Source organism: Coregonus clupeaformis, chromosome 20, assembly GCF_020615455.1.
Source record: "Coregonus clupeaformis isolate EN_2021a chromosome 20, ASM2061545v1, whole genome shotgun sequence".
In the NCBI taxonomy this organism is placed as follows: domain Eukaryota; kingdom Metazoa; phylum Chordata; class Actinopteri; order Salmoniformes; family Salmonidae; genus Coregonus; species Coregonus clupeaformis.
Window position 1 is genome coordinate 17,857,310 of NC_059211.1, and position 27,830 is coordinate 17,885,139.

At 43.3% G+C, this 27,830-nt stretch overlaps 2 protein-coding genes across 2 annotated transcripts; one reads left to right on the forward strand and one right to left on the reverse strand.

Moving 5' to 3' along the window:
- Positions 1 to 218: 218 nt before the first annotated feature.
- Positions 219 to 2,532, reverse strand: LOC121533668 (interferon-induced protein 44-like). Its single transcript, XM_041839796.2, has 3 exons — positions 1,120 to 2,532; positions 913 to 1,013; positions 219 to 824 (listed from the first exon to the last, which is right to left on the reverse strand). Exons 1-3 carry the CDS (start codon positions 1,316 to 1,318, stop codon positions 645 to 647), a joined length of 480 nt encoding a protein of 159 aa, XP_041695730.1. The 5' UTR covers positions 1,319 to 2,532; the 3' UTR covers positions 219 to 644.
- A 15,276-nt stretch (positions 2,533 to 17,808) lies between these two features.
- sid1 (secreted immunoglobulin domain 1) lies at positions 17,809 to 18,803 on the forward strand. Its single transcript, XM_041839798.1, has 2 exons — positions 17,809 to 18,031; positions 18,352 to 18,803. The coding sequence occupies exons 1-2, from the start codon at positions 17,983 to 17,985 to the stop codon at positions 18,699 to 18,701; spliced, it is 399 nt and encodes a 132-aa protein (XP_041695732.1). The 5' UTR covers positions 17,809 to 17,982; the 3' UTR covers positions 18,702 to 18,803.
- The last annotated feature ends 9,027 nt before the right edge of the window (positions 18,804 to 27,830 follow it).

The following is a 27,830-nucleotide window of genomic DNA, read 5'->3' on the forward strand; positions in this document are numbered from 1 at the left end:
GCAACAGGAAATGTAAATTATTATGTGGATTATAATGAATATACATTTTTGTAGGGGTTGATAAATTTTTCGTTAAGGCAAATGAAGTCTAACATTTCAAAGTGGAAATTACATGCTTTAGAAGCCTTTTTAAACCTCAAATACATTACAAGTTTGCATTTCCTGCTGTGCAGGAAAATTCTCAGCAACAAAAGAGTAATCAAATGAAGATCCTACATCTGTAGTGGTGGTGTCTTTAGTTTAATGCAAAGCAACCACTTAACATATGAATAAAACTTAGGCTTTTCACCTATCCCATGTAATCGGAACAATAACAATGATGTAAATAGCAACGTAATTAGCAACGCTACTGAACTAACTTTCAATCAAGGCGTAAAGACAGATTCTTTCTAGCAATTCAATAACATATTCAAGATGTAGGCTGAATCAGGCATGTTATGTTATTCTTATCATTGAGCTTCGTCATTCTGTAGCTGAGTGGAATGGATAACTAGTCATCATACATGATGGTTACATGAACAGCATAGAACAATATATACAGTATATGAGGCAGAGAGAGGGCTAAACAAAGTGGCATAGACGGGCAATACCACTACCATGCAGGGGGGTCTCCGCCACTTGGTTCCTCACTTGGTCTAGTCGTGCTACTCTTGGTCGTTGTCGTTGGCTTCATGAAAGTAGTTGTCTGCGAATCGGAGCATCTGGATCAGGGCGCTGAGGAGCAGGATGTCACAGCTCATGCCCAGCTCCAGCTCTTCATTGTAGTTCTTGACTGGGACAATGCAGGACATGGGCACCCCCAGATGGCCGCTCACCTCCTGGGCCTACGGGAGTCGAGACACACCAAATGTTACTACAACATTACCCACACGTTCATGATCATCTAATTCAGCGGGGGAGTTCAGAGCTCACCTTGGCCTTTATGTACTGGCTGTTGTACACGTTCCTCAAGTTGTCGGCCACACAGGGACAGGCCTCATCCACCTTGGTCAGAAGAACCAGCTGTGGGATACCTGTGGAACAACAACCCTCCATTGGTGTCAATAACCAGGGATTTAGACAGTAGTTTGTATAATCTATAACCTTTAACCCAGGTGTGTCTCTCTCTGACTGACTGACCTAGCAGGTTGATCCTCCTGTGAATGGCTGCCAGTTTCTCCTCCAGTTTGGTGGACATGATGGAGACTTTGCAGGTGTCCATCACGTACACCACCCAGTGGATCCTGTCCTGCAGGTTCACAGACTGCCGGAACCCGTGGGCATCTGCTTGCAGTGGGGACAGTGCATGATCAATTTGTCCACATAAATATGGTGTCATGCATTCAAATTGTTGTAGCAGAAACACAAAAAGATGAAAACCAGTTGGTTAACATGGTAGACCAGTGGTTCCCAAAATGGGGTCCAGATCTCCAAATATTTTACACAAATAATAACTGTACATTTTAAATTGTTTTATGAATATTGCTAGAAACAACAGACTGTACGAATGTTGGACAAGGGATGGATCTGTGGAAAAAGTTTAGAGGGTGCAATACAATACAATGTAATGCTACTCATCCACAATTTGTTCTGAACTCTTTGAGATGCACAGCATGGGCCTGGGAGGCTCACAGGGATATTGGTATCCACAGTACTCCATCAATGATCATTTTTTTCTTCTTGTGTCCCCCCAAAAATGTTCTTCCTGCCACATGGCAGAATGTGTATAATTGCAAGAAATAGTTGGAAAACTGCTACATTTTCTGTCTGCCCCAATGCAAAATATGTAAAACTGCAGGAAATTAGCTTGACAAATTCCAACCTTTCTCTCTGATGCCAAGATGGGGCCTTTAACATTTTATTTCCCAGGGCCTGAGACTTGATTATTCAGGCCATACACTGCAGAAGTCATAGTAAAACTGCCTGTATGCTATTTCTATCGCACTATAAAGCAAGACTTGTGTTCTGATATTATGAGGGGTCTAATGAACTTTCACAAAAGGGGTCCCTGATGCAAAAAAGTTTGGGAACCCCTGTGGTATACCACATAACTGGGTGGTCAGACTGGTGCCAGAGCTGCCCGATATGGCCTGGCTGGTCACATGGCCACGGAAGCTTGACTTTCCCGCGCCGACGGGACCGATGAGTATAACTCTGGCCTGACCCACAGAACTGATCATGGGTCTGTAGAGCTTAACAGGCTCCATCAGCGCCTTTCTTCTCCTGTGGAAAACAAGAACTAACCTATGAATGAACTATGCAAATACTTTCATGTACTGTATTCATCCACATTATAACATTCAGTGTATATATGGCTCATGTGAGAATCAAGTAATCAACAAAGGCATTACTGCATCACAAAACAATAATATTTGGGTAATTTATGGGTGAAGCTTACTCAGCTTTCCAAAGAATGGGCCTCCATGGCTTTTCTATGATGTTACCGCTGTCGTGACGTGACTTATATTAATATGTATGACTGTTTATCGAATCAAATAACTATGTTTAATTGTCACTCGATTAAATTAATCATGTAACAATTAACTCATTAGGAATTTGGGGCACCACGGAAGAAGTTGTTTAACAAGTTACCATCTCCCGAATTAAACTCTTAGAAGATATATATGTTTTGTATCGATAACAGTCACTTATTAAATAATTACCTCTTATCAGTCTCATTCTGAATGTCGCATAATCCTTGAACCTGCAAGAACCCTAACCTTATGGATGAATCAGCAATACACATTTTAGGCATTTAGCAGACGCTCTTATCCAGAGCGACTTACAGTTAGTGAATGCATGTTTTTTTGTTTTTTTCATACTGGCCCCTCCGTGGGAAACGAACCCATGCTGAACCAATTGTGCGCCGCCCATCGGTCTCCCGGTCGCGGCCGGCTGCGACAGAGCCTGGACTCGAACCAGGATCTCTAGTGGCACAGCTAGCACTGCGATGCAGTGCCTTAGACCACTGTGCCACTCGGGAGTCAAATTGGCTTAATTATTTATTTACTAACTAACTAAATAATAACACAATACAAACACACACACACACACATAGGTTATTGATTACTAACACAATACAATGAAAACAGGTCCCTAGTAGACTGGACTAACAATAGCATGAATGCTTGGGTAGAAGGATGGTCAGAGTTGAAGGGAGAGACAGAGATTCAAACTATCGTGGTTACTTTGGAAACTACGCTCACGGAAATACAAATGCTTAAAACCCCACTAACTGCTCATTCGGATTAGAAATACAACATGTATTTACGTGTAGCTGTCCTCGATAGTTGAGTTGATGATGTAGGACTCTGGTTTGCCCACAAGAGATCCCAATGTCCTTGGTAAAGTTTCTGGTCGTAGTGGTGGTTAGAATGGATACTTCAGCGTACCCTGTAGTTTGTAGAGTTGATCTGTTAGAATAGACACTTCAGATGTCAAATCAAATCAAATCAAATTTTATTGGTCACATGCGCCGAATACAACAGGTGCAGACATTACAGTGAAATGCTTACTTACAGCCCTTAACCAACAGTGCATTTATTTTTTACAAAAAAAGTAAAAATAAAACAACAACAAAAAAAGTGTTGATGTACCAGCGGTTGTCTGAGAGGATTGTCCTTCCCAACTCGTGTCTTTAGTGAAAGTTCTCTAGACGACTATACATGCCAGCTGCAGACTGAGTTTATAAGGTCTAGTGCATTGTCTTCTTCTTCACCTTGTGTAGAGATTGAGAGTTTGAGTTTCTCCATGTCAAACATGTGGACTAACGTCTCACGTTTTCTGGTCTTTCTGGTCGAACCATTTTGTAACGTGTACCTTCAGCTTCACGCTCCCTGGTCTGGTAGAAGTCCAACCATTTGCAACATCCGGCTTATACCGTAGTATGCTTGGTCTGTAGAGTTTCAACCATTTTAAGCCGTGGGGCTTCCTGGTCTGAGGTGAATTTCGACACAAGGGGTTTTATACTTGAGTAGAAAAGGGGGCGTTTCATCATGTTTGTGCTCATCTGGGTGTGGCCACTGACTGAGAACAAATCAATATGGAAACAATCATCTCATCTAGAATGCTAAAATCATATTGTTATCTTCCCCAAAGTATTATTATACTTAATAATTCGTTGTATACAACAATTTGATGCAAACCTCATAACTGGGAAGTGTACACCCCCAGAGATACAGTTATGTTGTTCCACCATTTCTAATGACATCCCAACATAGTAACGAATTTGACATGTTCTTTAAGTCGCCACCAACCATTTCCCACATTCTTTTAAGTAGGAATATTGTTTCATTATCCACTTTTGGATGTTGGAGTCTTGGTGGGAAGACTTCCTTTGTCTTACAGGGAAATTCCCTCTCCCAATACTGCATGGCATGGAAAATAAAGTTTCTGCAAGGACTTTACGACCGGTCATAAAACTGGCCCCTAGGAGAGGGGGTGTTCAAACCTTTGCCTAGCCTGCATCTTTGATCCTCAGCCCATGAGGGCAAGTCATGACACCGCCCTCTGTACGACAAATACATAATAATTGACACGTTTGTTTACAAAATTGCACATAAAGTTTCATATTCAAGAGAGAACACACCTCAAGGAAATTCCACACTCACCTTCCACTTTGTACACCTCACACTCAGTTAGCTGGAGGTTGTTAACATGCATTTCTGCAGCATTGAAGTTGTAGCAGTTACCTGGGTTGCTATACACTGTAGTGTTATTGTTTATTAAATACAAAGAATCCCCAAAATAAGGACCAGTGTTCATATTCATCTGAACCGCACGTGTGGCATCGGTGACAGGATACTTGATGGGATTTCTGTCATTAAAACGGAACAGAAAGGCTTTGTCATCCTGTATGAAGTGGCCATGCTTGGCTACATCATGATCTTTACTAGTGTAGCCTCTAAAGACAAACCCTGTGGAGTTGGATCCTACAGAGACTGTGGGACCTTGGTGGTCACATTTCTGGTGAAAGGCTGCTCTGGTGTAGCCATGGATACTGGCTTAGAACAGCAGGCTGAGTTTGACATTTCCCAGTAAGGAGCACAGCTGTTTCTCCTGGTTTTGGGTCAGTTTGGGGTTCATGGTGGGGATATGGATACCTTGGTCTCAGTAGAGGTAGTCTTGGGGTAGAAGAACACAAATGAGATGACAAATTCTGACAAAAGACCACCCAAATGCTTCATCTGGTGTTGTATTAAATCTGAAGAAGGCATTTATGTAGGGTTAGTGTCACGCCCTGGCTCTGGGGACTCTTAAATGTTGAGCCAGGGTGTGTAGTGTCTATGTTGTATTTTCTATGTTCATGATCTAGATCGTGTAGATCTATGTTGGCCAGGGTGGTTCCCAATCAGAGGCAGCTGATTCTCGTTGTCTCTGATTGGGGACCATACTTAGGCAGCCTATTTGGCACTGTTTATTGTGGGATCTTGTTCCGTAAGGTTTGTTTTGGTGTTACCTAGGACTTCACGTATCGTTTGGTTTGTTGTTTTGTTCGTGTGTGTACTTCAATAAAAGATGTACGGTTATCACGCTGCGCCTTGGTCCGCTTCATCTAACAACGATCGTGACAGAAGATCCCACCATGACTGGATCAAGCAGCGTGACGAGGAGAGAGGATGGACTTGGGAGGAGATGAGTGAGAGTCTGGCAAGAGGGATGGAGGCCATGTTCACGGGGGAGAGACAAGCCCAAAAACATTTTAGGGGGGGCTCACGCCGTGGACGACGAGGCAGCAGGAGGCCGCGATAGAGCGGTTCAGCCGGTTAGCAGAGGAGGCCGCTAGGTTACGGGGGCCACTGGTCACGAGGGAGAAGGAGAGTGTGGATGCACGGCGAGAGGAACTGGTTAGGCAGCAGAGGGAGCGGAGGTTTATGAGGAAACCCAGTCCCGCTCCTCGCACCAAGCAAGGTCCGGCCCGTTCCTGATTCCCGCACAAGGCCATTGGTGTGTGTTCCCAGTACGGTCAGGCCCGTTCCTGCTCCCCGCACCAAGCCAGTGGTGCGCGTCGCCAGCCCGGTCCGGCCCGTTCCTGCTCCCCGCACCAAGCCAGTGGTGCGCGTCGCCAGCCCGGTCCGGCCCGTTCCTGCTCCCCGCACCAAGCCAGTGTTGCGCGTCGTCAGCCCGGTCCGGCCCGTTCCTGCTCCCCGCACCAAGCCAGTGGTGCGCGTCGTCAGTCCGGTCCGGCCCGTTCCTGCTCCCCGCACCAAGCCAGTGGTGCGCGTCGTCAGTCCGGTCCGGCCCGTTTCCTGCTCCCCGCACCAAGCCAGTGGTGCGCGTCGTCAGTCCGGTCCGGCCCGTTCCTGCTCCCCGCACCAAGCCAGTGGTGCACGTCGCCAGTCCGGTCCGGCCCGTTCCTGCTCCCCGCACCAAGCCAGTGGTGCGCGTCGCCAGTCCAGTCCGGCCCGTTCCTGCTCCCCGCACAAAGCCAGTGGTGCGCGTCGTCAGTCCGGCACGGTCCGTGCCTGTTCCACCGGTGCCTGGTCCGGCACCGGTCAGCTGCTCCACACCGGAGCCAGAGCAATCCGCTCCACCGATGTCCAGTCCAGCTCCGGCCAGCGGGACCAGACCAGGGGCGCTACGGGGGGGTAGAGAGAGAGTGGTGGTCACGCCCGGAGCCGGATCCGCCTCCGAGGCGGAATGCCCACCCGGCCCCTACCCTCTTGTGTTTGGTTGGCGCGGTCGCAGTCCGCGCCTTGGGGGTACTGTCACGCCCTGGCTCTGGGGACTCTTAAATGTTGAGCCAGGGTGTGTAGTGTCTATGTTGTATTTTCTATGTTCATGATCTAGATCGTGTAGATCTATGTTGGCCAGGTGGTTCCCAATCAGAGGCAGCTGATTCTCGTTGTCTCTGATTGGGGACCATACTTAGGCAGCCTGTTTGGCACTGTTTATTGTGGGATCTTGTTCCGTAAGGTTTGTTTTGGTGTTACCTAGGACTTCACGTATCGTTTGGTTTGTTGTTTTGTTCGTGTGTGTACTTCAATAAAAGATGTACGGTTATCACGCTGCGCCTTGGTCCGCTTCATCTAACAACGATCGTGACAGTTAGGCTATACCAAGGCGTAAGAACAGTTTCCCTGATTAGTTTATTAAATACATAGTTTTGTATGACTTAAATGCTCTTTAAAAAAACTATATCGGAGTTGTCCCTGTTGAAATTCGAGACGGACAATGCATGTTCATGAGGCTAGCATAGCATTTCACTCTATTGAATACAGGCGGTTGACGTCAACCCCCCTCATCGAATATTCAAAAAAGTATTCAAATAACGAGTCCAAAGACAGGAAGAGGAGGGAGCTTGATAGCCCGCCATTACGCTCTGTGGACAACAAATCCCATTATTAGGGCGGAGACACAAGCATTTAGTCATTGGGTGTGTTCCAGTGGTAAGCCTAATGAAGCCGACTGTAGACTAAAGTCGGCGAGTGAAGTCAGGGAAGATGCATCTGCGAAAGCCGAAAGTCGGACAATGTAGTGGTTTTCCAACAGCAATCCTCAGATCAACATGGCAGTGTCAACATAGCTGCTATTGTTTATTAAAGATTTTCTGTATAAATGTCAAAATAAACTTTTCTATACCCCCATATCACACACTCACAAACTGAAAACATATTGTGTGTACAATTAATTGGTTAGAGAGAGGTATCACTTTCATTTGTTTCACCTGTAACATTAGAATCGCTGCAAAGTTGGTTCCTGTTTTAGTCACGTCTTTGGCCACGCTCACGTGGGTCAAACAAGAACACCCTAAAGATTGTTTGCCAAATAGTGCCTCCCACAATGCAGGTGATGGCTGCATGGTGCAGTTGGTGAGAAGTAACTACAGCGACTTGAAGGCGACTTCATCAAAAACTGCATGATCTTTGAACACATTATTTTTGTAAAGTTCATGCAGTTGACATGTAGTCGCGTGTCAAACAGTTGTTATACCCATAATGCCTTGTGGCCAGCACTAGCAGGTTAAATGAACGACTAAAATGAACGAGACACTCAGAAAAACGAATCATGACTCTCAAGTCAGTAAAAATAATCATTCAAGAAGAATGAATCTTCACAGTAGCAAGATCTGATACCAAATCTGGCACACAGAGAAAAGACAGCATTGTGCAAAATGTTTCAAAGAGACTAATTGTGTTGGCAGGCATGCTGCGTATTTTCTAAAATAATTTTCAAAGCACATAGGCAGTTTACTCTAGGCTCAAACTGCCCTAAATGTGGATTTTCCAAATGAACAGGATACAATTTAATAATAGTCAAACTAGCTAGCTAAGACTTAAAGGATGCAACACTCACCTGACAATAGTTCTTCGCTCTTGAGCCGGTGTCGCGTACAGAATGTCTGTCAGTGGTGAATGATGGACAAGCAAGCGAACTGAATGGCAAAAAAGATCACCTTTCAACCTGGACTCTTGCTAATCTGGACTCTCTCTTAGTTTGACAAATTTCAGAATAAGAGTTTTAGTGATAATAATTAAACTAAGGTTACACTTCCAATATGCTTTCTGGTGTTGTTCTTGAAGCCCTCCTGTCTTAGGCATGTTTCTATTTTTATTATTTTATCACTACAGAAAAAAACTGAAGTCCCATATTATAGTAATCGGGGTTGACTTTCGTCACATTCCCTCCTCCTGGCAATACATCTGATGGATATGATGTACAGTATAAAGGCTTCATATGAGCCATTCAAAAGTTCATAAGCACTACATAAATGCTTGACAAAACAAAATAATGTTATACTACACTGAGTGTACGAAACATTAGGAACAACTTCCTAATATTGAGTTGCACCCCCTTTTTCCCCCAGAACAGCCTTCATTCGTCAGGGCATGGACTCTACAAGGTGTTGAAAGTGTTCCACGGGGATGATGGCCCATGTTGACTTCAATGCTTCCCACAGTTGTGTCAAGTTGGCTGGATAACCTTTAGGTGGTGGACAATTCTTGATACACACGGGAAACTGTTGAGCATGAAAAACCCAGCAGCGTTGTAGTTCTTGACACACTCAAACCAGTGCACCTGGCACCTACTACCATACCCCGTTCAAAGGCACTTAAATATTTTGTCTTGCTCATTCACCCTCTGTATGGCACACATAGACAATCCATGTCTCAATTGTCTCAAGGCTAAAAAATCCTTCTTTAACCTGTCTCCTCCCCTTCATCTACACTGATAGAAGTGGATTTAACAAGTGACATCAAAAAGGGATCATAGCTTTCACCTGGATTCACTTGGTCAGTCTATGTAATGGAAAGAGCTGATGTTCTTAATGTTTTGTACACTCAGTGTACATCAAGTGTGATATAAGGTTATTATATCTGGTGCTTTGCCAAATGTGGCATAAACCCTTTACCATCCATTTATTTGCTTCTGAATGATTTCTGAAGCATCTATTATGCATTAAAAAGGGTTTATTAGGGCTTAAAAGTTGTAGTTCATTTAAAGTCAAACCAGAAATATATAAAAATATATCTTGTTCCTTGTCTTCCTATCATTCAACTTTTTTTTTGTACAGAAGGTCACATGTTTTTGAGGGAAAAACTAAGGGGACTTGACAGACATGCAAACCAATATTTAATTTCCGAAATTGTTAAAATTAGGTTAAAGCTAGAATTGAAACAATAACAAAACCAGACACCCCGCCTCTGTTTTGGTAAAAAAAAAAGTGTTTAGAATCAGAATCACATTTACTTGGCAAATACATTTGCATGCACAGGAATTTGACTCTGTGAAAGAGTCCTGCCACAATAAACAGAATTTACAGACAGACAATAAACTGAATATACGGACAAGGTAACACCGCCCTTTCAGTACGTGTTACTCATCAACTCTACCTCGTTTTTCTACAGATGGAGGATATCAGACAGGCTTTGGTCATGGAGTCCTCTAACTGAACGACAGGTTGATACTGATGTCTGAATTGGGACCTTGTACTCAGCATTAAAATTATACAAGACACATCTATTACTTTTTATTGTCTTTTGTTATTATTGAATCTAATGGTACTATCAATTGAGGGGGGATATGGGACACCATACAGGAAGGTATGACAACTTAAATGTTTGGCAAGGTAGCCCCAGCACCCCCAGACAACATGTTGATAGGTACCGTATCTGTATCGGCTGTGAACGACAATAGAAGATGAAAGACAAGTGTAATATTTGCACATTGTTATATTAGCAGAACACTGCTTCTACAGTATTATGTGAAGGATGGTTTATCCTACATGGAACTGTTACACTTGAAAGTTTTCAAAACACTTTGTTTAGAATATCTACTTCAGTTCAGAAATTGCATTCTCCATCCGTTTGATTACATCTATGGAAGGGACTTAACCACCCACTGGAGACTTGAAGACAGAACCTCACCCAGAGAGATTTGCAAATATACCATAGAAATCAAATCAAATCAAATTGTATTTGCCACATGCGCCGACTACAACAGGTTCAGACCTTACAGTGAAATGCTTACTTACAAGCCCTTAACCAACAATGCAGTGTTAAGTAAAAAATAAAAATAGCAAATAATTAAAGAGCAGCAGTAAAATAAAATAACAGTAGGGAGGCTATGTGTGGGGGAACTGGTTAGTCGAGGTAATATGTACATGTGGGTAGAGTTAAAGTGACTATGCATAGATAATAAACAGAGTAGCAGCAGCGTAAAAGAGGGGGTGGGGGGGGGGGCAATGCAAATAGTCCGGGTAGCCATGATTAGCTGTTCAGGAGTCTTATGGCTTGGGGGTAGAAGCTGTTAAGAAGCCTTTTGGACATAGACTTGGCGCTCTGGTACCGCTTGCCGTGCGGTAGCAGAGAGAACAGTCTATGACTAGGGTTGCTGGAGTCTTTGACAATTTTTAGGGCCTTCCTCTGACACCGCCTGGTATAGAGGTCCTGGATGGCAGGAAGCTTGGCCCCAGTGATGTACTGGGCCGTACACACTACCCTCTGTAGTGCCTTGCAGTCGGAGGCCGAGCAGTTGCCATACCAGGTGGCGATGCAACCAGTCAGGATGCTCTCGATGGTGCAGCTGTATAACTTTTTGAGGATCTGAGGACCCATGCCAAATCTTTTCAGTCTCCTGAGGGGGAATAGGCTTTGTCGTGCCCTCTTCACGACTGTCTTGGTGTGTTTGGACCATGTTAGTTTGTTGGTAATGTGGACACCAAGGAACTTGAAGCTCTCAACCTTTTCCACTACAGCCCCGTCGATGAGAATGGGGGCATGCTCAGTCCTCTTTTATTTCCTGTAGTCCACATCATCTCCTTTGTCTTGATCACGTTGAGGGAGAGGTTGTTATCCTGGCACCACACGGCCAGGTCTCTGACCTCCTCCCTATAGGCTGTCTCATCGTTGTGTCATCGGCAAACTTAATGATGGTGTTGGAGTCGTGCCTGGCCATGCAGTCATGGGTGAACAGGGAGTACAGGAGGGGACTGAGCACGCACCCCTGAGGGGCCCCCGTGTTGAGGATCAGCGTGGCAGATGTGTTGTTACCTACCCTTACCACCTGGGGGCGGCCTGTCAGGAAGTCCAGGATCCAGTTGCAGAGGGAGGTGTTTAGTCCCAGGGTCTTAGCTTAGTGATGAGCTTTGAGGGCACTATGGTGTTGAACGCTGAGCTGTAGTCAATGAATAGCATTCTCACGTAGGTGTTCCTCTTGTTCAGGTGGGAAAGGGCAGTGGAGTGCAATAGAGATTGCATCATATGTGAATCTGTTGGGGCGGCATGCAAATTGGAGTGGGTCTAGGGTTTCTGGGATAATGGTGTTGATGTGAGCCATGACCAGCCTTTCAAAGCACTTCATGGCTACAGACGTGAGTGCTACGGGTCGGTAGTCATTTAGGCAGGTTATCTTAGTGTTCTTGGGCACAGGGACTATGGTGGTCTGCTTGAAACATGTTGGTATTATAGACTCAGTCAGGGACATGTTGAAAATGTCAGTGAAGACACTTGCCAGTTGGTCAGCGCATGCTCTGAGTACACGTCCTGGTAATCCGTCTGGCCCTTCGGCCTTGTGAATGTTGACCTGCTTAAAAGGCTTACTCACATCGGCTACGGAGAGCGTGATCACATAGTCATTCTGAACAGCTGATGCTGTCATGCATGCTTCAGTGTTGCTTGCCTCGACGCGAGCATAGAAGTGATTTAGCTCGTCTGGTAGGCTCGTGTCACTGGGCAGCTCGCGGCTGTGCTTCCCTTTGTAGTCTGTAACAGTTTTCAAGCCCTGCCACATCCGACGAGCATCGGAGCCGGTGTAGTACGATTCAGTCTTAGTCCTGTATTGACTCTTTGCCTCTTTGATGGTTCGTCGGAGGGCATAGCGGGATTTCTTATAAGTGTCTGGGTTAGAGTCCCGCTCCTTGAAAGCGGAAGCTCTACCCTTTAGCTCAGTGCGGCTGCTGCCTGTAATCCATGGCTTCTGGTTGGGGTATGTACGTACGGTCACTGTGGGGACTACATCATCTATGCACTTATTAACGAAGCCAGTGACTGATGTGGTGTACTCCTCAATGCTATCGGAAGAATCCCAGAACATATTCCAGTCTGTGCTAGCAAAACAGTCCTGTAGCTTAGCATCTGCGTCATCTGACCACTTCCTTATTAACCGAGTCACTGGTGCTTCCTGCTTTAGTTTTTGCTTATAAGCTGGAATCAGGAGGATAGAGTTATGGTCAGATTTGCCAAATGGAGGGCGAGGGAGAGCTTTGTACGTGTCTCTGTGTGTGGAGTAAAGGTGGTCTAGAGCTTTTTTCTTCTGGTTGCACATTTAACATGCTGGTATAAATGAGGTAGAACGGATATACAATTCCCTGCATTAAAGTCCCCGGCCACTAGTAGCGCTGCCTCTGGATGAGCGTTTTCCTGTTTCCTTATACAGCTCATTGAGTGCAATCTTAGTGCCAGCATCGGTTTGTGGTGGTAAGTAGACAGCTACGAAAAATATAGATGAAAACTCTCTTGGTAAATAGTGTGGTCTACAGCTTATCATGAGATACTCTACCTCAGGCAAGCAAAACCTCAAGACTTCCTTAGTATTAGATTTTATGCACCAGCTGTTGCTTACAAATATACACAGACCACCACACCTTGTCTTAATAATAATATGCCATTTAGCAGACGCTTTTATCCAAAGCGACTTACAGTCATGCGTGCATACATATTTTTTTTGTGTATGGGTGGTCCCGGGGATCGAACCCACTACCTTGGCGTTACAAGCGCCGTGCTCTACCAGCTGAGCTACAGAGGACCATGGAGTCAGCCGTTCTATCCTGCCGATGCAGCGTATGTCCCGCCAGCTGTATATTATCCATGTCGTCGTTCAGCCACGACTCGGTGAAAGATAAGATATTACAGTTTTTAATGTCCCATTGGTAGGATAACCTTAATCTTAGGTCGTCCAATTTATTTTCAAATGATTGAACATTGGCTAATTGGATTGATGGAAGAGGCAGTTTACTCGCTCGCCATCGGATCCTTACAAGGCACCCCGACCTACGTCCACGATATCTCTGTCTCTTTCTCATGCGAATGACATGGATTTGGGCCTTGTCGGGTGTCTGTAGAATATCCTTCGCGTCCAACTCGTTGAAGTTTAAAATCTTCGTCCAATACGATGTCAGTAATCGCTGTCCTGATATCCAGAAGCTCTTTTTGGTCATAAGAGATGGTGGCAGAAATATTATGTACAGAATAAATTACAAATAACACGAAAAAACACACATGATAGTACAATTGGTTAGAGGAATGTAAAACGGCAGCCATCTTCTCTGGCGCCATCTCTAGTTCTGGTTAGACAGCTGTTGTACTATAAACACAACATTAAACAAAATCATATGGATTAATATCAGCCTAATCGAGGTGTAGATTATAACACACATTGTTTGAACTTGTAACAAGGCTGCATGGGATTAATACTAATGCGACTCAACGCTTCCAATGGCAATGTCTGCTATTGTGATGAGTGTAATAGAAGGAGTCAGGTGCAGGAGGGTAAATCACCGAATACAGAGTTTATTCTGTCGTACACAATTGCGCTGGATAGCGACACATGAAAACAGGCACAGGGGAAACTATCTACCCTGGCAATACACGGTACGGGATACTCCAACAATATACAGGCACAGGGGAAATATCTACCCCGGCAATACAAAGTGCGAGTAGCTCCACCGAGCTACACTACTCTCACAAATAACAATCACCCACAAGGACAAGGGGGCAGAGGGAACACTTATACACAGACTAATGAGGGGATAAGAACCAGGTGTGTGTAATTGACAAGACAAATGGAATGATGATATATGGAGCGGCAGTGGCTAGTAAGCCGGTGACGACGAACGCCGAAGCCTGCCCGAACAAGGAGGGGAGGCAGCCTCGGCGGAAGTCGTGACAGCTATAGGTATAACGCCGGGAGCCGCTTGCTGATTTAACGAGGGATTTTACTGTTTGTCCCTCTTGAGACACCGTAGCAACAACATAGCCAGTATACACTTCCTTAAAATAGTCTAGAAGGCGGAGACAGTACAGGTGCATCAAAGCTAGGACCGAGAGACGGATAAACTGCTTCTATCTCCAGGCCATCACTGGTAAACAGTCACCACTAGCCGGCCTCCGCCCAGTACCACCTGTTACTCTACCCTGCACCGTAGAGACTGCTTCCCTATGTACATGGAATCATTGAACACTGGTCACTTTAATCATGTTTACAAACTGTTTTACCCACTTTATATGTATATACTGTATTCTAGTCATGGCTCATCCTATATAACTACTGATATACACCTTTTCTATTCACATACTGTCCATACTGTCTATACACACACCATTCACATACAGTTGAAGTCGGAAGTTTACATACACTTAGGTTGGAGTAATTAAAACTCGTTTTTCAACCACTCCACAAATTTCTTGTTTACAAACTATAGTTTTGGCAAGTTGGTTAGGACATCTACTTTGTGCATGACACAAGTAATTTTTCCAACAATTGTTTACAGACAGATTATTTCACTTATAATTCACTGTATCACAATTCCAGTGGGTCAGAAGTTTACATACACTAAGTTGACTGTGCCTTTAAACAGCTTGGAAAATTCCAGAAAAAGATGTCATGGTTTTAGAAGCTTCTGAAAAAATTGTAGAACTCCACAAGTCTGGTTCATCCTTGGGAGCAATTTCCAAACGCCTGAAGGTACCACGTTCATCTGTAAAGCAATAGTACGCAAGTATAAACACCATGGGACCACGCAGCCTTCATACCGCTCAGGAAGGAGATGCGTTCTGTCTCCTAGAGATGAACGTACTTTGGTGCGAAAAGTGCAAATCAATCCCAGAACAACAGCGAAGGACCTTGTGAAGATGCTGGAGGAAACAGGTACAAAAGTATCTATATCCACAGTAAAACGAGTCCTATATCGACATAACCTGAAAGGCCGCTTAGCAAGGAAGAAGCCACTGCTCCAAAACCGCCATAAAAAAGCCAGAATACGGTTTGCAACTGCACATGGGGACAAAGATCGTACTTTTTGGAGAAATGTCTTCTGTTCTGATTAAACAAAAATATAACTGTTTGGCCATTATGACCATCGTTATGTTTGGAGGAAAAAGGGAGTTACTTGCAAGCCGAAGAACACCATCCCAACCGTGAAGCACGGGGGTGGCAGCATCATGCTGTGGGGGTGCTTTGCTGCAGGAGGGACTGGTGCACTTCACAAAATAGATGGCATCATGAGGAAGGAAAATTATGTGGATATATTGAAGCAACATCTCAAGACATCAGTCAGGAAGTTAAAGCTTGGTCGCAAATGGGTCTTCCAAATGGACAATGACCCCAAGCATACTTCCAAAGTTGTGGCAAAATGGCTTAAGGACAACAAAGTCAAGGTATTGGAGTGGCCATCTCAAAGCCCTTACCTCAATCCTATAGTAGATTTGTGGGCAGATCTGAAAAAGCGTGTGCGAGCAAGCAGGCCTACAAACCTGATTCAGTTACACAAGCTCTGTCAGGAGGAATGGGCCAAAATTCACCCAACTTATTGTGGGAAGCTTGTGGAAGGATACCCGAAACGTTTGACCCAAGTTAAACAATTTAAAGGCAATGCTACCAAATACTAATTGAGGGTATTTAAACTTCTGACCCACTGGAAATGTGATGAAAGAAATAAAAGCTGAAATAAATCATTCTCTCTACTATTATTCTGACATTTCACATTCTTAAAATAAAGTGTTGATCCTAACTGACCTAAGACAGGGAATTTTAACTAGTATTAAATGTCAGGAATTGTGAAAAACTGAGTTTAAATGTATTTGGCTAAGGTGTATGTAAACTTCCGACTTCATGTACATATATATTATTTATATTCTGGACTCAGGTTCGGAAGCTAATTTCCTGCAATTATATCAATTTTGCTATTGGGTTTTGCACTGTGTATTTATATACTGTATTCTAGACATAGCTCATTCTAATATTTCTACTACTGTACATTGCATTTTAGTTACACTGTTTATACACACCGCATATTTATTTATTTATTGGATCCTTGACATAGCTCACTCTGATATCTACTGCTGTTCATATCATTCCTAGTATATCTTGTGTAAATTCATCCGGAGTAGATATGTATAGATTGCATTTGGATGACCTTGACAGTGCTATTTGGTTGTTCATTAGATTCGTTCCAACATCTCTTGATTTCTTGTGTTTTTTTAGTTTTTTTTAAATTGATTGTTTGGGTACCTGTTTGACATTTTACTGCATTGTCAGGAGCTAGTAACATAAGCATTTCGCCGCACCCCGTTATATCTGCTAAATTGTGCACGCGACCAATAAACGTTGATTTGATTAGATTTCACATGGAATTCCGTTCCTTGTTGTGCTTGACTACAGAAAGCAATATCAAATTGATGTGGATGTGTTTGCTGCTTATGTTGTAGACTGCTGTCTACCTGATCTTGCGTGATTTATGTTATTTTGTTTACTGTCTGACTATTCTAAAGAAGGTGTAGCCTGGGCCTAATTATTTATCCATGGTTCTGACTTGTCTGCTCATTGCACCTTGCCATGTATCAATCTGTGTGCTCGATAATCCGGTTACAGGTATAGCCTACTTAATGATGATTGATGACCATTCAAACATTAATGCATTTATGATACCAGCTACTTTTGAAGTTATTAGCCCTAACTGTAAAAATCCAAATAATATGGGGGGCCCCTCGAAGGTCTCCAATGCTATCCAAGTTTTCAGTGTAGGCTACTTGAGTAGTGATTAGAACAATGTTTGAACCAGCAATCTTTCTCATTTTAGGGCAATCTGTGCCAAAAAGTTTCAGACCTCACACTTCCATCAAAGGCATGAGCATGAGAGACTGCTGGAGGATTATCCCACCATTGCAACCAGTGTAATAATTGAAGGGGAAGTGCTCGAACTGCACCAACTTGCGACGCTGTTGTGACAGGGAAAGCTCACTACCACCCAAGTCCAGAACTCTTGGAAGAGGATGCACTACACTGACATACTGAGGCTGCTACACTTAGGCCTATTGCTTGTAATACTGAACTGATGCAACACATTTACAGCAAGAAAAGAGTGGAAATGAGGCAGAAAAACAGACAATGAATAACCCCTCATCAAACCGAATCTGAAAGTCCTGTCATTATTGTAAGTTTGGGGCAATTATGTTGCATGAGAGATGGAATCCAAATCTTTCGCCGGACATACAATTGTAGGTCACTCACAGTCCGCTAATGTGTGGCCATTTCTCACAAATCCCAATAGTCAATACAGTACATTTGGGAGCCTAAAGGTAATGCTGCCATTGCAGACTTTGGCACGTCTGAGGTTGACATGGTCTGATGAGTTTGTGCACAACATGTTGGAAGGCAGTTCCTCTGTGAGACTCAGTTGGACCAACAAACATAGCCTCCAGAGAAACATCAAGCAGAGTCTGACAAGGGAGTCGGATCGAAAGCGTATTTTTCATCATCTCACAGAATAGAGCACTGCATCCGGCCATGAAAGGCACAACGAGAATCATGTTATGCTTGTCAATCATACTGAATGGTAAGTACATTTTACAATAACAATGGCTAAAGATGATGTGAAACATTTGATATAACCTCGTTGAGTGTTTGTTGGTTGTGTTCCTCAATGTAGTTAAATGCTTTACTGTCAGATACAATTGTACTAGTGCAATCATTCAGTAATCGTCACTATGTTGCGCTGGCAGTTCAGTAGGCATATCAAGACATTATGAAATGTAATGCATTTTTGAATCAGAATTGACTTGAGGAACTAGTGATTAGGGGTTGTGTCTGGACCGGGCCACTGTCTGTAGCCCTATATGATTTGACTCCTGTGACATTCTGTTGTGACTTCTACAGGTCTACGTTTGGGAGAGTCCCTGGGTCTATCACTGAAGAGCATATCAGTGAAAGTAGGGGAGGATGCCACTCTGGACTGCCCTCTGTCCACTAACTGTAGCATGGCAACTGTGAGCTGGTACAAGCAGAATCAAGGAGAGAGGCCTGAACTGGTACTCAGCTACCCCCTGACCAACACCTCCCTTGTGCTCTATGGCCATGGCTTCCATCCCAACAAGATCACTGTCCAGACCAATGATAGCAGGCCACTTCACCAGCATCAGTTACTGATCCATGGATCTAAAGAGAATGACATGGCTGTTTATTACTGTGGACTTACAGAAGGATTTGAAACAACAACTGATGCGTAGAGATGGATATAAGGTGTACTATGTAATAACACTGTACTGTATCTATAGGCTACTCTGTATAGGTCTTCCAAAGCAACTCCTAATAAACTCAAATTGATGTTGTTTTGTTGTTGTCATGTTCTAAGAGTAATATATCTCCTGAGTGTCTTTCATGGCGTTTCATTGAATATTTATATTGGCTAACATTATAATGTAGGCAAAAAAGGTAAAGGGAGAAGGGCAGAAACGTATCATGTAAGATAATTCACACTGTCAGAATCACCCCATACTCCAGAGTGGGCAGAACTGGAGAAGTTGTGCATCTGTTTCAGACACAACCACTTGTGCCAACCGTTCTTTCCTGTTTTTCTATCCTCCTACAAACTGAATAACTGATCTACTTGTTTTTAGACTGATATAGAGGGGGGCAACATGTGCCTTGGGAAAACACTCATGTTCCACCCAGATAGTTTTTCACAACATTTCCTCTCTGCACCAGTGTCCTTCCTCTATAATAACTTAGTTCTGAGAGTCTAGCTATTAATGTTACCTTTAGAGGACATAGCAATAGGAATCTATCATTTATTGATATTCTCCTAATTAGTGATGAACTGACAGTTCTTAGAAGGATTGGACTAAATTCTCAAGTGTTGTATAAGAAAATGAGGTGAAGAACTGTCCTTTCGTTGCTGCAGTAGAAGTGTGAAAAGAATGGTCTCATAGACTAGACATAACATAGTAAACATATAACGCGAATGTCTAGCAACCCAAAGATTGCGTGTTCGAATCTCATCACACAACTTTAGCAATTTTGCAACTACTTATTACTTTTTAGCTACTTTGCAACTACTTAGCATATTAGCTAACCCTTCCCCTAACCCTAACTCTAACCTTAACCCTTTTAGCTAACCCTTCCCCTAACCCTAACCTGAATCCTAACCTTAACTCTTTTAGCTAACCCTTCCCCTTACCCTAACCCTAACCTTAACCCTTTTAGCTAACCCTTCCCCTAACCCTAACCTTAACCCTTTAACCCTTTAACCTAACTCCTAACCTTAAGCCCCAGCAAAATGCATCATATCGGGATGATTTCTGTATTTTGAAAGTTACATATCTTGAAAACTTGATTGCTGACAAGCAAAACATTTTGGGACTATGTCAACAATGGACTAATTAAACAAATACCAAAATAGCGTTTTTGGGTGGAGTTTCCCTTTAATAAGTGCTGACTGGCATCAACACATTACATAAATTGATTAATTAACTGTATAGAAAGCTCTGGGGACAGGTCGTCTACATACTGGACAGCCAATAAATTGGCAGACGCAAACAGATTATCATCAACAGTTCTTAAGGGGTTGAACAAAAAATGCTGTTTGCGATTTTGTTCATACTGGTAAACCGGCATTTGAGTTGTGCGGTTGCAATCTCAACAGCCCCTTATCTCTGGTATATCTTGGCATGCATCATTCAAGACGAAGTTTAAATTGTGTGCTGCTCAATGGACATATTATGCACAATGTCTTAGGAAAGACTGCCTGGGTTGGCAATAGTCAGTATAGAAAACAATCGGGCCCACAACCTGGACCTACAGGACATGGCGAAAACATTTGCACACAAAAAAGGAGGACTTCAGGACACCAGGGGAGTCTCTCAAGTTGGATTTACTTGGCTCATCGCACTCTAGCGACTCCTTGTGGCGGGCTGGGCGCCTGCAGACTGACATTGGTCGTCAGTTGAACGGTGTGGCTTCCGGGTTAAGCGGGTGGGTGTTAAGAAGCGCGGTTTGGCGGGTCATGTTTCGGAGGATGCATGACTTGACCTTCGCCTCTCCCAAGCACATTGGGGAGTTGCAGCGATGAGACAAGATCGCAATTGGATATCATGAAATTGGGGAGGAAAAGGGGGTAAAAAAACCTGTTTATAAATACGGTATATAGCTATAAATAGTACACTGCATAATAAAACAGTCCCTATTAAGCTATTGTTTTGAGGGTGGACTGACTGTATTATTTGGCATTAATAGACTGGTTTTACACATTACTTTCTATCCAAGCTGGGAGAGAGCGCGAGGACGGCTCATGTCATGCAGGTTCAGGTAGCCTATACAGGACAGCTGTATATTCTAAAAAAATATATTGGTAGCTGATTAGTATGCTGTTGCATCAAACATTTAATTTACTGAACGAGTAGGCTAATTACATTATTGCCACCAGCCACCAGTCTAAAAATGGCAGCATTGCCACACTGTGTATAGCTTCGTCAAACGTTAGGCTTAACCAGAGAAAATGACAACCAAATAGGCCTAACAATAACCGTTTATCCATTAGCTAAAGCAAAGCTAAGCCCTGGCACCACAGAAAGCCTATCATCAATTAACTCGATAGATATGCAGCTGTATAGACATTTCACAATTACAGCGGTCAGTAGTCTATACTTTTAAAAACAAATTGGGGGGCTAACCCCTAGCCAGCTAGCTAATGTTAGCCACAACAAATTGGAAGTTGTAACATATCATATGTTTTGCAAATTCATAAGATATTGTACTAATTGCAATTGGTAACATATTGAACGAATTACAATTCGTAACATATCATACAAATTGTAATTCGAAACATATGATACGAAATGGATGATGGATTAATACATTCCAATACGAAACGTAACATATCATACTAAATGGAGTGTCTCGGTTTTACATACAGAATCATACGAAATGCTCTGAGACCACGTTGCTGTGAGAGGAGAGAGCTGCATGATACTGGAGGACAAGACACCAAGATCCTCAAGGGACTCAGGCAGTTGGCTTTTCTCCTCTCCAGAGCACCAACTGAAACAAACTGCTCAGACAGAATGAACAGAACAGGACTATGTTTCTCTTTACTACTACTGGGGTAACTTTCAGCTCAACTTTCAATGCAGATTGCACTAGGAATTAATTATATCTGCAATATTGCAGTGTTCTGATGATAATGATAGTCATATTTTTCCTCAGGTATGTACTTGGGGGGAAGCCCTCTCTAAAGGATGTGGTGTTTAGTAGGGGCATCCAGCTCTTTGTTGAAGGTAAGCTGGAATTTAGTACCCTTTGCTGCAATATGTATTTGAAGGCTAATTGTTATTGACACGTTCTCCCACAAAGGAGCTCACAATTGTCTGTATTTCAATAACATTTGCTCAAGAGAGTTCTAATATTTCTCCAAGTGTTTCGTTCGAACTCCTTTCACCCCAAAGTCTTCATGCATGTTGACCTTCTTTGTTATTGACACATTCTCCCACAAAGGAGCTCACAATTGTCTGTATTTCAATAACATTTGCTCAAGAGAGTTCTAATATTTCTCCAAGTGTTTTGTTTGAACACCTTTCACCCTAAAGTCTTCATGCATGTTGACGTTCTTTCTCTTGTCAGGTTTGAACCCTTCTGATCCATCTGTACTCATCCTCTCCTCATTCGGGAGCGACCCTGGTGCCTCACACACACCTATGCTGGTGTGTGTACTCAGTGGTTTACACACACACCTGGTGGACATCATTTGGTGGATCAACAACACAGTGGTTACCCCAGAGAACAATGTTGTTTGGAGTTCCTGGGGAAACGATGGCACGTACACAGCTACCGGACTGTGGACTGTGTCTGGAAATGACTGGAAGCCACAGAATGACTACTGGTGTGGAACCAGACATGAAGGAAAGATTTATATAAATGGTACACGGCCCTCACTTTGCAGGGATTTTACTTAATTACAAATGTTTGTTCATTTATCAAAAATGATCTGTACTTGACAGCCTCCTTTGCATTTAATGTACAATCTTTAAACTTATTAAAATATGTTTTTTGAGTATTTTAGTGAAAGGTTCTGTTCCTGGCTGCCATTACCATATGTTGACACAAGAGGGCGCGCCCAGCCTACAGTTGGATGAGCTGTAGTTGTGTTGCGTGACGGTAAAGTTCTTAGGCAGGGCATCTCTTTTACACACTCACTGATTTCAACTGAGACAATGTTTCTCTTGTTCCTAAAAGTATCTCTCAAGCTGTTATATACATGGTTTCAAAAACGGCACTTCTTAATCAAGCACATGCTAAATTGTTCAAATACTCTTTAGTTGATATTCCAATTATTGTGTTTCCTCCTCTCAATAATAAAAAATATATAATTTATAAGGTTGTGATATCATCATCTATAAAATACAAAAAGTCAGCATTGTACTTTCAAATACAAACTGACATCCACTTCTTTATTTTACCCTTTGTCCGGCTTGTCTGATTCCTATGAAGAACTAACCATAACACCCCAATTGCCAGTATCAGCCAATGACCTTGCTGTTGGAGCTCAGCTAACTGCTTGCTGTGTTAGTAAAGTCAGCAGATTTGGGCTACTTGTTGAAGAACCCTGGAGATATGAGGAAGTGCTGAGTGGGAGATAGGATGGGGAAACGTGTACGTCGTGTGTGGTGTCTGTCCGTGGCCTGTGTCCAATTTGTAAGGCAACAAAGACAACCTCACAGTACTGTATGTTCCCAAACAGGAAGTGACAGTTGGATGGGCTGGATCGGTCGGTGTACTTTAGGGGATTTTTTTGGGGCAGTACCCCCTCCAATTCATCTTACTGTCAAGTATAGCTTGCTGGTTTCACAATAACTTTAATGTGACCAGTGATTAGGGTGCTAACGTGACCAGTGAGTTGGGTGCCATATCTGACACTAAGTTAGTAGATTCTAATGACAAATCGATGACACGCATTCCAAGATATAGCGTAACGAGCATGCAGAGACAAGTAATTGAGTGACCTACTGGTGAAGCATGTTGTTGCCCCTATACACTGATCTGTGGTCAACTTTGCCTTTTACCTCCTAATGGTCATGGTCAGGATAGGAGTGGGGTGATCTGATCCTAGATCTGCACGTAGTCGTGGGGCCAACCTGCACGTCTACTACAGACACCAGGGAACAAACCGTGCTTGCCACATCAGTGTCACTGCATCTGGGTTGTTCTAGGCAAGCACATGTAGTTCATCTGGTTTGTCTGACTCAGCAAGAAGTACCTTTCTGCTCAGCCCTCCCTGATTGGCTGTGGTGATGGGAGATATGTACTGCATAGCTATGGGAGTTGTAGATGGAGAGGGTGAGAGGGAGGGAGAGGGGGTAGGGGAGAGGGGGTTATAGACAGCTAAACAGGGAGCTATGTCAATTATTTAGCCGTGTGACACTGCAGTCTTTTACGACTGACTTCTCACCCTACTCACACACGCGCGTTGGCACGCACGCACGCACACACACACACACTTAGCAGTCACACACACATACTGAGAAGTCACACACAAAACACGCGCACAGACACGTTACGCTCTCTCCCTATCCCAAGGCTTGCCAGCCCTATTGGAGGCAGTGGCATTTTCACTACGGAGGGAGAGGGTTTGCCAGTGGCCTCGTTAACCCAAAGTGCTGAGAGGATGGAAAGGAGACTGGGGGATCTGGATGATGCCAGTCGGAGTGAAAATAGAAACAAAGGCCTTTCTGGCTTCATTTAAAATGTTACAGAGATAGTTGGGTGTTTTGACAAGATGTAGACCTTTGTCTGCAGTTCATTACATGAATCTGCTGAGATGTCCAGCAAAACAAACAAACAAAATGTTTCACTTTTCTGAGGAAAGTTCCAGACAAAGTAGCTATGCTAAATAGCCCCCAAACCCCTGGCAAACTTACAACCCCCACTGAAGATAAGGATGCATTCCTTTTCATACATTAGATTATACAGTACAATCTCAGGCTATTGTATATGAATAGTGAGTAGAATTAATGAGTAGTGAGACATGCTGCAACTAAATGTGTAATATGCGACTGCTGACGTTAAATGTGGTTATTATTAGTGCTCCTCAATAACAACAGTTGTCTGACTCCACTGGCCTGGCTGCCTGCAGGCCTGCTCTACCGGTTGGGCCCTTGGTGTTCGACAGCTGAACCCTGTCTGCCTGTGAAGCTGCAAGCTGCAGCCATGTTGTTCAGCTGCAGAAGTAGTCCTCCCAGAGTAGAGGAATGTAGTAAACAGATACCAGTCATGTTTTAAGCCTTAAAGTCAGTATGATTGGAACCGGTTTGTATTAAGAAGTGTGTCAGCAAAGGAGAGAGAGGAGATGTTAGTTAGCTCTGCATAAACCCCATTTTGAAGCTAGTTTATGCTCTATAACTTCTTGGCCTCAATTCAACAAATCCCACTTATGAAAGAGCCTGAACAGGGATAAACTCCTTTGACCAGCTCAGAGGAATTGGGGTGCACTATTTTAGTATTTTGCAAGGGCGGTGTCTTGATATAGTACAATGCACCACCTACAGCATCACCCACTTCCTACCCCCACTACCACCCACCCCCAACTATTTCAACAGCACACGTATAGGAGGAGGCTCCCTCTCATACTGTACATGTGAGTCAGCTATTGGTCAAAGGGATTCTTTGTACAGAAACATGCAATAATTCAATTTATAATGCAAACCGGGGGAACGTGACTGCATTGTAACTAAGCTGAGGCTACGTCATTGGTACAGTTGAACAACACGCTCTCTCCTCCTCAGCTGTCGTCACACTCTGGGTTGTTGTACTGTCTCCTCTCTATCAGATACAGAGACATGCCCTGACTTGCTTCAGATCACTGAAACTGGTTTGGTGGTTTCTTGTTTTTGCTAAGGCATAGAAATCAAATAATCACTGACAACATCTGAAGCATTGAATGTGCCTGTCCTTTAACACTTTTGAACTCACTTTTTAAATATATTATTTGTTAGAATTATTTTGGGGCATGTTGTGGCCTTTAAAGGGGCAATCTGCAGTTATTACATACATTTTTGGATTTATAAATTAATTATATGTACCCATTGATTCTTGAAGAATATAAATGCCTCATGAGATTAGTTCAACTGTCGTACCCCATCAGAACCAAAAATATAAGCTTGTTTGTAAACAAAGTAAATGGAAACAAACACTGTATAGCCTCAAAACATGGTTAAAACTATAATTTTGATATCATGGATAGACAGTCATTGCATCCATAGCTATGTCTATGAATTTGAGAGTGGTTATTTCATCCAGTCCCATCTCTCAGCTTTTTACCAAAACAGTGGCGGGGAAAATGCTTTGTTACTGTTTCAATTGTAGATTGCCCCTTTAAAGGATTATGATCAATACTCTAGTAAACATGGGTATAACATGGTCAATTTCACAGAAAATAGTAACAGGTATCATCACTATACTACAATCTGAAAACTGAATCTAGATAGGTTTGCCCAAGTATCATTAATCCCAAAATTCACAAAATACTGAAAATAAATGTGATTTAAACAGGATAATTATGAGATGATTCTAAGACATTTTAGGGGTGTGAACGTGTTTATGACGTGTTTATGAAGTCATATAATGCATTATAATTGTATCATAAAGCATTATAGCGTTTGAATATAGTCTGAGTGGAAGATTTATGGTTTCAGTTCAGGCCTAGCGCACATCCGACACAACTAAAGTGTCAGATGATAACCACATGTGAAGTGTCGACGCTTACATATTCTTAATTGGAAGCCAAGTGTGGTATCATGTGAATCATACAGGTCATCGGAGCTACTGTGGAATTTGTTTAATCACTACAAGGCCCTATCTATAAGTCCTGCAAACACCTTTTTGATTTAAGTCTGCATTCTGAGAATCGTGTACACCAAACAACGCATGAAACATGGAGAGGGGGCGATATACATTTTTGCATTCTAGGAGAGTTCTACTCTAAGAGAGCAAATTATTTTCATTGGTCATCTCATGTTAATTTCACAACTGGACAAAGTCATTTCTTTGTTTTGGACATTACAGTTTGAAACCAAATTAACTGAAACTGTTATGTTCTGATCTAGACACAACCAGACATACTGGTGTTTTGTTTAATAATAAATACTAGTCAAACTGGCTACAATTGCTCTAAAGTAGTTTCATAATTGTTCTTTTAAAAATTCTGAGGCGTTGGTCTGAACAGCCCTTAATCCCTCCCAGACTAGGGAGGATGTGCAGTTTTCATTGTAGACAATGTTGACAACATCTCATTCCTGTCATCTCTGCAAACAACCCCAGAAGCCCTGTGCGTGTGAAGCCATGCCGCCTCCTCTGCTAATATGGATTCCGTACGCCACCCTACCGCTGCTGTTGACGACCGACAGAGAGTAGTCTAGAGAGCTGTAAGCCTTGCTCTCTCTCTCTCTCTCTCTCTCTCTCTCTCTCTCTCTCTCTCTCTCTTTTCATGTGAGCCTCCTTTGCATCTCTCTACTTATCTTTCTCTTTCTCTGTCAGTATCTCTCTCTCTCTCCCTCCCTCATTCTCTATCTTTCCCTCCATCCCTCTTTCTCAAGACAGAAAGGTGACTAATGCTGGCGGCAGGCCAGGTCTGTATTTACATGTCTGTGAAGGGTAAGGGGGAAACAGGAACCGGTCTGAACCAGCGCGCGCCGACTCTCAGGGCTATTCCAGTTCCCCCCGCTCCTCCCTCTCTCTCTCTCTCTCTCTCTCTTCCCTCTCTGACTCAGGCGAGGACTGGCTGAACTTTTCCTCAAGCACCCAGTCACATTCTGTCTCCTGGAAAAGGACCCGGGTACACATTCCTGGAAAGTGAAAGAGGATCTATCCTCCATCTTCTCCCACTGCAGAACAACAATGTTGATGGAGTGATGCGTGGGGATCAGGGCGCCACAGGGTGTTTACGCCACAGCTACATAAGGCAGTCAGGAGGGGTCATGGGTATAATAATATAATATATATAATATGCCATTTAGCAGACGCTTTTATCCAAAGCGACTTACAGTCATGCGTGCATAATTTTTTTTTTTGTGTATGGGGGGGGGGTGGTCCCAGGGATCGAACCCACTACCTTAGCGTTACAAGCACCATGCTCTACCAGCTGAGCTACAGAGGACCACCTCTGTCATACATATTGATTATTATCAAGCATGCATACTTGATGACATGAGTACATATCTACACATACCTAATCTGAGAAGAGCCATATGAACCGGGTAGTGGTTACACCCTATGTGGATCATGGTTATGGTGGGGAGGGAGGAGGAGGTGAGGAGGTTTAAAGTAGCCCCTCTTGCCTGCCATGATGTGGCTTCATTTGGTTTGTGAGT

What these genes read in the sequence shown, in the direction of transcription:
- LOC121533668 (XM_041839796.2), bottom strand. Translation starts at nt 1,318, where the DNA reads ATGACACCATATTTATGTGGACAAATTGATCATGCACTGTCCCCACTG. An exon ending in CAGGAGGATCAACCTGCTAG is followed by an intron (nt 1,014 to 1,119) that starts GTCAGTCAGTCA and finishes GTTGTTCCACAG; the next exon opens with GTATCCCACAGCTGGTTCTT. An exon ending in GCCAGTACATAAAGGCCAAG is followed by an intron (nt 825 to 912) that starts GTGAGCTCTGAA and finishes CGACTCCCGTAG; the next exon opens with GCCCAGGAGGTGAGCGGCCA.
- sid1 (XM_041839798.1), top strand. Translation starts at nt 17,983, where the DNA reads ATGAAAGGCACAACGAGAATCATGTTATGCTTGTCAATCATACTGAAT. An exon ending in CTTGTCAATCATACTGAATG is followed by an intron (nt 18,032 to 18,351) that starts GTAAGTACATTT and finishes TGACTTCTACAG; the next exon opens with GTCTACGTTTGGGAGAGTCC.